The sequence below is a fragment of the Triturus cristatus genome, chromosome 5_1 (assembly GCF_964204655.1).
Source record: "Triturus cristatus chromosome 5_1, aTriCri1.1, whole genome shotgun sequence".
NCBI lineage: Eukaryota > Metazoa > Chordata > Amphibia > Caudata > Salamandridae > Triturus > Triturus cristatus.
In genome coordinates this window covers 657,501,266-657,512,760 of record NC_140587.1, presented here as the reverse complement: position 1 = coordinate 657,512,760, position 11,495 = coordinate 657,501,266, and the positions used below count along the sequence as shown (strand labels likewise).

The 11,495-nt window shown below is 45.5% G+C and overlaps 1 protein-coding gene across 5 annotated transcripts in view; it reads right to left on the bottom strand.

Moving 5' to 3' along the window:
* Positions 1-3,895: 3,895 nt before the first annotated feature.
* The window catches only part of LOC146831343 (regulator of G protein signaling 20-like), a 434,196-nt gene continuing 426,596 nt past the window's right edge, over positions 3,896-11,495 (bottom strand). For 4 of the 5 annotated variants that reach the window (XM_085605619.1, XM_085605620.1, XM_085605623.1 and 1 more), the window contains exon 5: positions 3,915-4,889. In XM_085605619.1, the coding sequence (XP_085461745.1) occupies positions 4,701-4,889 (189 nt within the window). In that variant the 3' untranslated portion in view covers positions 3,915-4,700. Of the gene's footprint in view, positions 4,890-11,495 lie in introns of all 5 variants that reach the window. The other variant, XM_085605621.1, reaches the window with a different exon arrangement.

Genomic DNA, 11,495 nt, shown 5'->3' with positions numbered 1-11,495 from the left:
ACAGGCGTCTATGGGGAGGCCGTTTTCTCCATGCAGGCTGATGGAGAGTGCAATGACTGGTTTGGTCGGCCCTGGGGCTGACCAGTCAGCGCCCATAACATTGGGCTAGCCGCTCCTCCCCGACCAATCCACCCGCCCGCCCCTAACGAGGCATACCCTTCTTCTGCTTTCTCGCAGTGCAATAAGCAGAAACGTAAAATGGTATTTATACCATTTTATGTTTCTGCTTCTCGCACTGCGAGAAAGCAGTGGGGCAACGCTCCGACGCCCACGTGGAGGAGCCGCCCCTAAGTATAAATAACCTGAATGGTAAGAACACATGTAAGAGGGCCAGTTCTCATGTGAGGATACACGTTTGAGATAGTGGATCACAGCTGCTTCTTTGCCAGTGCTGGCTCATTTTAAAAGCACCCGGCATGGGCAAAGCCAACAAAGGCAACCACAACCACAGAGCATTGACAAGGCAAATCTGATTTGCTTTGCCAATGCTTGTTTTAAAAGAGAAATGTGCCGAATATCATGCCTACCTCTGTATATACCACTGCCAAGGCCACTTGAATCTTTTCATTTTAAATCTAACCCACTTAAAAGAGATAGGCCACCATTCCGAAAAATATCTTTACAGATTTGCCTCACAGATCCACTCTCACTGTACCTTGTTTTCATATATGATTGATTGTTGTTGGGACATTTCATACCGATTTGCTTTAATAAAGATCCTTTTACAATTCTAGGGCTCACATTACCAGTACCTAAAAAATACATCTGATTGACGTCACCCTCGACTGCTTTTAAAAACAAGCAAGTATAGTGCATGCAAACTAAGATTTAAAAAACATATGGGAATATATGCACACAGACCAACACATCCAGAAAGACTAGTATTTTTAAAACAACTCAAACCGGGGGCATCACAGCATAAAGTCCAACAGTCACGTATAACCATAAACACTAGTGATTACAAGGCAATGTGTACCGACTGAGCACAGGCTGATGTGCAGGAAGTATTACAGCATGCTAGATTATGCAGGGTGTTTCTCGACCAGGGGAGCACACATGATGTTTATTAGTGGCGCAGAAGTTATGCACCCCAGGACAGTTTGGGGAACACATGACAGGAAGTACTAGATGATGTTCCTCAAGAGACACATGCTGTTGAATCTTGAGATTCTGAGCATTGTAGAGGAAGCTGAACTATCTTCCTTGATACAAAAAGGTTCAGACTTAAGACCCCCAATTTACTGGCCAGTTCTAAAAATGCCTCCCCAGAGACTTATGCCCATGGAGGTGGGGAACATCATGATGAATCTGTTCACTGCATTACCACCTTCAAGCCCTTGATGTGTACGTCTTCAATTGGCAACATATCCTTTTCTATGTAAGCTTTTTGTGGGCCATGAAGGACTAACTCGAGTATTTCCACCTCGAAATTTCAGGTGTGATTTTGACACTGCATTGTGAGTGTGGAGAAATATAGCTTTCTTCTTCAGGTGGTTGACGAATGTCTCAAGAGCCCATTTTAGAATTTTAAACCCCTTCGCATTGGAGGACTCATGGTGATTGGTAGTGGACCATTCCCGCTTCACTTTCCGCAATCCAAAGAATGTCCACATTGAAGCACAGTAGTATCAGTGGTTACCACTTGAGGTGTGGGTGGAATCAGACGACCCTTCCACATCTCGCTAGGTTTCTCTGATTCAGCCCCTACTTCTGTCAGAACCTGATGGCACTTGATATTGGTATCTTCCACTAAGATTCTTTGTTAACTAGTTTCCAGTGGTATAAAATGCATTGAAGAATTAACTTTGTTTAGAGGTATGGTAGTGGGAATAGAAATACTGTGGTCACCATTACTCTCTGGTCACATAATCAAAACATTGCCATGGCCTGAGGAAGGCCAAGAATGTCTGCTGGATTTAATTTTGGAGATAGAAGGAACTCTGCCCCACATCCATCTGGACGTACTCCCTTGTAAAACTTTAATTTCAAGTCGGTAACAGATGAAGCTTCTTCTAAACCAACTACCCTTGAAATTGTAGTGCTAAGTGGAATTAATGCTTCTGTTGCACTGCTAAAGTTTGAGATGGGGTATTTATGACCCTATTATCCAAACTGAGGCAGATACTTATTCCCCCTGGATGAAGACTTCGAACCTCAAAAGACATCATTGTGAACAACCTGGAAACAGGCCAGAGTCCATATGAAAGGATGCAAAATTAGTAATGCTGAACTGACATGGTGAACCGGAGATACTTTTGAAAGCTTCGTTGAATTTGGACATGGCGTTAACCATCTTGAATATTCATTGATATCAATGATTCATCTGGTTCAATCAGGAATATTTTGCTGTATGCGAGTGACGATTTTGTATATGATATCTCTGTCTCACCTGTTGGATTACTTGAGGTCAACACTATAAATGTTATGGATTAAAAACCTGCACCCCACTCGCTCTTGGAGGTGTGATTGTCTGTTTTTTATAATTTTGACCACTGCCCTGTATAGCTTGTGTTGGTCTGGACCCCTTGGTACAGACTCTGGAGGTGACCTCTGTATTCTACACAATAACCATTATTTGACACTGCAATGCCCCCAACTTCTTTGGTGTTGCCTGCATATCAAAAAGTCAACCTGCAGGTCTTCTGAGAAATCCCTCAGTTAAGACAGCTGTGCCATAAAACACGGCATGGAGGACTTGCCCAGTTCATTTTATTCTTGCTTTAAGGACTCCTGCACCGACCCCAACATTGGAAGCTTTCAGGCTTGGCATTGACTTTTAGTATCAATCAGGCCCTTACCTGATAATTATAGAGATTTTCATGAATACTGGACCATAATGTTGGAAACAAATTTCTGGAGGATTTCTGTGCCTATGGAATGGACCTATAACCGCTCCCTGTTTGAAGACTGAGTTGGTGAGTCTACTTGGTCTGCCCTGCGTCTGCGAGAAAGAAATCTGTATGGTCGTTAGCTCCTGACAGGACTTCGGAAGAGAAGACAACCTCTCTCCAGTTTCAGATCCAAACGAGGACTCCCTACTCTGACGTTCTTGGGGTGATAGAGAGGGACAGGAACCCATTTGCTGATGTTGGGACATTTCTCCGTGCTTGTGACCTGCAGCTATCGCCACGTTATCGCTATCCTGAGAAACTTTTTACATGAAAAGCATACAGCGCACTGCCCTACTTTTCTGGTTCCACCGTTGTCAGCACTTTTGGCCAGTGTGCACTCTTTACCAAGACTAGGACATTTGGTATTTAACAGCACGTTACATGAGTCAGACCTACGAGCCGTCCGCAAGGCCTGCTCCAAAAGTCTCACCCTACCGTGGACAACTGTCAATCAAAACCTGAGCTATGTAAGTAGGCAATGGGAGAAGTGGCGTTCCTAATTCTATTCTTCCGTAAGGAGGCTCAAAATTGAGAAAAGAAAGGTAGGGGATAATCTAAATCAGAATGAGACGGAGTAGTCTTCAGCGGAGTAGGTAAACAAGTTAGTTACTGTGTAAGTAGAATGAGGAAAAGAAGGACGAGAAGACAATCTAAGTTCAAGCTAAGTAACAACACCGCTCACACTCAAATGCGTACACCCATTTTGGTGGCTTGAAAATCAATCTGTTTTTATACTGATGCAAAAATATTTAAATATATAAGAAAGTACAGTTGTTTCTCCCTGTGTGGCCTGCATGCATTACACGACTGCAACAAACATTTTCCAGGTTCTCTTGCACAGGGAGAAGGTGAAGACTTGCAAAATGATTCAATCTGACACTTCTAAATTTGTAGAAATTTGGATCCTAAAAGCAGTACTTGATAGTGTTTGTAAACATACTTTTTTGTACAGTACAAGTAGAAATGGGAAGAGTATCCGAACGAGTCTAAGCAATCAACAGAGTAGGTGAAATCCTTGTGCTTTATTTTTTGGGGGAATAATGTAAATACCCAACCCATTTAGTACATCAATTCCCCCCTAAAGTCCCCTTGCAAAATAAAACTGGAAGAAAATTATTTAAAACTAACTTTTATAAACATTCACAAGTTATCAACATAAAAAAATTGCTTTTCAAGCAAACTTTGATATTAAAATAATAGAAGTTTGTTTCCATCCGAAAATCCCCTGGCAGGCAGAATATTGCGCTCCGTCTGCTTCAGTGCACAGGCTTTTGAGGTTGATCCGTACTGGGTTGAATCAGCAGCACCCTGCGATTGGTTATCGATAGGACATACTCTAAGACAAGTGGAAGTACCATTCCCTACTTCACAAGGGGTTCCTAAAGTACAAATGCACTGTCATAACACGGTAACACCGGCGAGGTTAAAGGTAGCCCAGGTAAAAATCATCGAAAGTAAAGGCACTTCCATGCGGGCAACGCTTGTCTTTGAGTACATGCTGTATCACGGTTGTAAAAATACAACTACTATATTATTATTAATGTGAGGACTAACCATTGCTATCCGTCTTCCTTAGGAAAGTCACATATGGACAGTTAATCAGCAGCAGCTGCAAGTGGCGTGCGCCTCGAGGCCTTCAGCAGAAGAAAAGGCCGTTATGTCTCGTGGTAAAATACGCCTGAGTATAACTTCCGGGTGAGGATCCTACCGACTCGACTCTAAAGGTCGTGCCACCACAGCTAGTACCTTTTTTTTCTTTAAATGCGTTTTAAATAAATAAATACTAATCACAGTGGAAGAGGGCGGGGCCTACGCCTCGGGGGGCGGCTCGGATAGCGACTGCAACAGGTCCTTGTAGAAGCTCGAGTTCATGAACCGGGGGTAGGAGTCTCTGTGCATGAGGGTGTAGATCTGGAGCTGGGCGTCGTCGAACGTGCGCTGCGTCGGCTCCAACATATTGCGGTTGATGACTTCTCGCACCCTAGAGTCCAGGCTGACCTGTGGACGGAAAGAGAAAGACAGAGCTTTATGCATGTTGGGGTGTTGTCATGAAGATGTGGTCCCAAGGTGATCAGGGACCGATGTATCGATGCACAGAACAAGGTCTAACAGCAACTGACTGCTAAGTAGAATACATCAGAGCTTCAAGTGCCAAACTTCTTAATGAGAGCACCAAATGTACACAGTTCAAAAGATAACATACAGTTATCTATAACACAATTACCTAAATACAAAACAGGTTTCTTTTTTTTTATAGCGGGAGCTCGACCCGAAAGTATTGGAGCGCTTTGCACCAGTTACATTATTATTTTTGGTAGACACGGGTAGATGAAGTGATTGGCCCAGAATCACAGGATGTTGAGCCAACGCCGAGACTCGAACCTGGTTCCCCTGCTCCAACGTTGGCAGCTCTGGTCGTTGGACCACATCCTCTCGGGTCGAGAGATAAGAAAACAACGCCACCTCCCCTTCTATCTCCCAGCCCACCGTGAAAAGGCCGCAAGTAGGACGCCTTTCCCTAATTAATACTCCTAGCCAGACCCCCCACTGCCCACCTGCCCACCCCGAGGTCCCTCACACTGGGCAGCTCCCCTCTGGGGACCTACTAACAAGCGATCAAACAGCAAGGAACCTCCCGCCCTGCCGGCTGCCAGTGCTCCTGAGTATTGTTGCAGAGTAACCCGCTGCTGTTTTGTTGCTGAGTATAACATTGGTATTTAAAGGTCAGCAGAATGTTAATGACATACACTGCCTGGAGTCACCTCCACTCGGCTGCGCTCATTAAATGTATGTCAGAGCGTTTGTTGATTTAACTCATCCGCCATGTTACAGTTTGGATGTGCATGGCGAAAATTGCAACCCTGAGCTATGTTTATTTGTGCTTTGTAGCCTCTGCACAAAAGGCGCAGGGGCTGCAGTTTCGCATGCAAGCCTGTGGCCCCCTCACTAATACTGAATGCCAGATCGCGTGCTATTGTTAACGTAACTAAGTCAAAGGCAAAATAGAGGACAGCGCTGAAAATCCACCCCCCATGAGACTTCTAGCGCCCTGCCCCAACACCCGACTGACCGCAGGGAGGAGCATGGGTGGTCTCAAGGCTTTCTCTACTTACCACCTCAGTGGAGGAGGTTTTTCCCTGCCCCGATCACCATTCAAGAGGTCAGGATTGTTCAGTCGCACAGGGTGTCGGGTGGCAAGGGTTGTACTGCACAGACACCGTCCGTTAAGATGCTTAGTGCTGCCCTTACATGGGTGGAGGCTTTGTGGGATTGCAGTCACTCTTGTCAAAACCTTTATGCTTCTCTTCGTAAGCGGGGCAGACCACCATCAAAGCTTGCAGTAGCCATGGGGCTCTGCAAGCTTTCTGCACAAGTACATGCATGGCCTCTATTGCTTTGCTTTCCAAGAGGTTACTTCAAGGATCCTCCAGGGGGCTTTGTGGTCGACCAGTCTCTACAATACAACACGCTATGCTAAGACACATTAGAATGGGATAAAAATATAAAGGGCTTGAGATCTGACTTTATAAACCACGGGTACCACCACAGAATTGTGGATATCTCTTTGAAATAGGGGTCTCTAGTTGGCAATTGTTTGCACCTTTGTCCAAATAGGGACCCTTCCTTCTAGTCAGGGTAAGGGGGATACACTCCTAAAATAACCCCTACTCACCCCCTTGGTAGCTTTGCACGATCAGACAGGCTTATCTCAGAGGCAGTGTGTAAAGCACTTGTGCATGCATACAGTAATGCAGTGAAAACACTACAAATGGACACCCCACCAGTTTAGAAAAATAAGCAACCATCTATCTAAACCAACACGACCAAATACAACAAAAACCCAACATACACTACTGTAAAAATAGTCACTTTGCAAGATAACCTTTAAATTGCAGAAATAGCTTAATATACAGTTCTTCCAAGTCGGTAGTTCCGTCGGCTACCTTGATACTGAAAATAACCGAGTCTTACAGTTTCAGCCGATCACGTTGGTACAGACCAGATAAAGCATTAACAGACTAGTGAACAGTACCTTTCTCATTGCGGCCGACATATTGGTGTGAGTTGGTCGGGGCCGTGGTGCCCTCATGATGTGGTGCAGGCAGCGGCTCGGTGATGATCGTCCAGGCGGCACTGGTGAGACCAAGGCTTACAGTGCAGGGTGAGGCGGTCCAGGTGACAGAGCCGGCCGATGTTTGGGTTGTGCAGCGACGGTGTCAGTGACATCCAGGCAGGATGAGGCGTGGCGGTGCGGAGTGCAGTGCCCACAAGATGCGGTGGAAGCAGCGGCTCGGAGACGATCGTCCAGATGGCGTCAGTGAGACCAAGGATGCGGTGTGAAGTGCGGTGATGTTCGTCCAGGCGGCACCGGTGAGACCAAGGCTTACAGTGCAGGGTGAGGCGGTCCAGGTGACAGAGCCGGTCGATGTTTGGGTTGTGCAGCGACGGTGTCAGTGACATCCAGGCAGGATGAGGCGTGGCGGTGCGGTGCGGAGTGCAGTGCCCACAAGATGCGGTGGAAGCAGCGGCTTGGAGACGATCGTCCAGACGGCGTCAGTGAGACCAAGGATGCGGTGCGAAGTGCTGGGCCTTTTGGGGTGCCTTTACAACACGGAAATCTGCAATGGACTCAGTGACAGTGTCGGCTGCTCCTTTCTTCTGCGGCTACTGAAACTAGCGGTTCCAGAGACTATGCCCAGAAGGATGGTTAGGTCTTTTCTGTTCCTGAGACCTCTTGAATAGGGGGCAAGCTCCACTTCCAAGCCCTTGGAGATACTTCCTCAAGCAGGATACACACACAGCTCCTCTCTTTGGCAGAAACAGGGACTGCAGGCCAACCCCAGACAGCACACAGCAAAGACACAGTTCTCCTCCAGTTTCTTCCAGCCCTTGACAGAGGATCCTCTTAGAGTCCAAAAGTGATCTAAAATTCAGGGGTCCGGGCCTCACTTTTTATAGCACAAATTCATTTGTTCTCTGGTGGCAGAGAAGCTCTGTGCTTAGTCAAAACCAGTTCTGTCCTCTCTGGTGAAGCTTCCCGGCAGGCAGTGGAGACAGGCCCATTCAGGTGAGAAAGAAATCTCCTCCCCTACTCTGAATGTAGCCCAGGTCTATTCAGCCGGACCCTGACTCATTCAGGAAAGGCAGGACACACATCAACCCCTCCCCCCGGTGGTTGTCTGAGAGAATGCACATCCCCAGCGCTTGTCACTCCAAAGACAGTCAGTCAATCCACAAACCAGCTGAGACACACAGGATGGCCATGCAAGAAAATACCCACTTTCTAAAAGTGTTATTTCCAAACACACAATATAAAAATCATCTTTACTAAAACATGCATATTTATATTCCGAGTTCAGCATACTAAACTCCATCTTCCTGTCTTGTCCCAATGGGAAGTTATATTTATAAGATGTTATAAATAAACTCCTATTCTATCCTATGGGACAGATAGCCTTTCAATAGTGAAAAACGAAACGCACTGTATTTCACCATCAGGACATGTCACACACCTCAGGGCATGTCCTACCTTTCACATACATTGCACCCTGCCCACCGGGGTACCTTGGCCTACCTTAGGGGCGAGTCACATGTAAGAAAAGGGAAGGTTAGGGCCTGGCAAGTGGGTGCACTTGCAAGGTCGACATGGCAGTACTCAACTGCACACAGACACTGCAATGGCTGATCTGAGAACCTTTTGCAAGACTGCTTGTGTGGGTGACACAATCAGTGCTGCAAGCCCACTAGCAGCATTTGATTTACAGGCCCTGCACACACACTGTGAACTGTACTAGGGACTTAGTAGTAAATCAAATAACCAATCATGGAAACACCAATCCATCATTACAATTAACAGGAAGAACCTATGCACTTTAGCACTGATCAGCAGTGGTAAAGTGTTCAGAGTCATAAAACCAACAAAAACAGGTCAGAAACAGAAGGCCAAAAGGCAAAAAGTATTTGTATAAACCCGCTGGACAAGCCTGGTCTAACAATACCCATCCACAGAGCAACCAGGATCACTAGGAGAAACATCTTAGGATACAAAGGAAAAAAGGACAAAATTAGGGTTCCACTTGTCGTCACATTAATCCGCAGTTAGCAACCCTACTCAAGATTGCCATGGGATTACACCCTATTCTTCAGAAAAAAGAAAAACTGTGAGAATGTTTCCTGGATATGGCCTTCCAAGCATTCCGACAATATTCCAGTCTCAAAAGACTCACTGGTAAGAAACGCATTACATGGAGATGCAATGGAGAGTGGAAAAAACATCATGCAAAAAAGACACAAGAGGTATCTAACCTTCCAGCATACCCGCATTTCTGATACGCGCAAGGTGCTGCACACTGGGAAGGGCTACAACTTGAAAGGGAACTTCAGCTCTGCCTAAAATACTGTGGCATACTTAATCATGTGTATGAAATGCTCAGGTAGCAGTTATTATGTTGGGGACCAGTCAAGTCCTACACAAGCAAATAAATCACAACCACCAGAGCCTCAAGAAAGCAAACAAGACAGCACTGTGACTGACTATTTTTCAAGGCCCAACCACAGCATCTATGATCTAAAGCAGAGTTCTTCAACCTTTCCAGTAAAAAGAGCTACTTATGTTTGATGAAAATCCTCCAGAGCTACTAATTATTTTTTCTATTATTAGTAGTATTAGTGTTAGATTACATTAAACAAGATTACATTACTGACTATCCTATTCAAGATTACCATCAGTGATCACCTCAGTGCATCAGGCACGGTTCTCGGCACTAATGCAAAAGCACGATTTATCAAAATGGAATGCTTTTACAGGACAATGCATAACAGCCACAGATGCAATGCCTCTGGCACCAAGGTAATACTAATAATAATAAGTTGCCCAACACCACATGCTTTAGCACTCAAATATCAGCTTTAGTTATATTTTTGGAAATTATGAGTTCTGGAAATGCACAGACTTTCTTCTCGAATACACACTTTTCAATTTTGGAATACATATATTAATTTAACCAAATAACAACTTTTAATTTAGTAGTCTGGGATGCATACAGGAGAGCTACTTACAATTAGCTGGAGGGCTACCAGTAGATCACAAGCTACTCATTTGAGAAGCCTCTTCTAAAGATTGCAGTACACAAAGTTACTTTCACAATGGAGATAGGAAGTCTTATGAATATAAATGCACTCAACTTTTAAATACTATTAGAAGAGTTTTGAACAAGCACTCGAGCGTCACAAGTCACTATCTTGTTTGAAACACTCCCACTCCTTTCCGTACATCCTGAGAGATACACAGGTTGTAACATTCTGGCCTGACACCTCACACCGTCTCTGATGCACTCATCTGACATGTGAAAGACCCAATTCTGGATCCTCCGGTCTACATAGACATTGACCTGACATGTAACTGCCTCCACCACAGCTTGCCAGCCTTCCAGAGGCACCAACTTAAAAATAAACTGACTGTACCCAAGTGAAGTCAGCAATCCAGAGGCATTGACCTGGCTGTAGGTGAACTTGCCCAACCCCATCTCTCACTGACTGCATACACTTTGGCTTGATAAATAGCTTGCCTCATCTCCACAACGGCCCCCCACATTCGCCGGGGATGCCTGGTTTCACCTTGGAGATACCCAGGAGGGACCATCTCACAGGGATAGCCAGGACGGGTTCCCCAGCGGTCTACAGTGCCAGGACGCCTCAGGGCAGCAGTGCGCTTTACAAGACACATACATTACATTACATAAGCACCTGACCATACTTCAGCCCCATCAACCTTCAATAATCAAAGGCAGGACAAATGACTAACTCTGCCTAGCTGTGACAACCCCTTTGAGTCATCAACCTAACATGTTACTGACTCTGGCCCTGCCCTAGCATTCTTTATGTGACACCAGCAGAGTCTGTGACCAACTGCCTGCCAAATCTTACAAAGGCGCTCACCTACCATATAATTAACTGTGCCAGAGCCATACAATGTGACCGACTCTCCCCAGTCCGCACTGCCTGCCCACAAACACGATGAGACTAACCACACATTTGTACTACTTGCCTTTCGGGTGCCTTTACCTGAACGTCATATACAGATGCTCCTAATATGGGGGACTCAGAGGTGCACCTAGAATGTAACAGAGTCAATCCAAGGCCTACTGATCTGATTAGACTGATTCCACCCCAACCCTGCAGGCCTTGTATGGAGGCCATGGAGGCTGCCATGACATCTGATTGTGATGTTATCATTGATACAGACCCTGCAGCCCTTCAGAAATGCCTACAAGATATATGCCTCTTGTCTCCACCTCATCCGTGCAAGCCTCTTAGAAGTGAAACTGCAGTCTGAAGACCTCATCCCTCCACATCTCTGCCTGAATTGTATTAGAATTAAAGGACATCGATTCACCCCGGGAGACTGAACAGAACTTTCCTTTGCATACACCCATGCAGGCATTGTTAAGTTCCAGAGTATGCTATGCATAACTTTTGAGTGCACTAATGTTACAACAGGGGGCTTGTGCTTTGCACATAAGAACTAAAACATTGCTACAAAGCAATGATCCTCAAACTTTTTATTGCCACGCCAACCTCTTGTGAAACAATTTAATTGCCCCC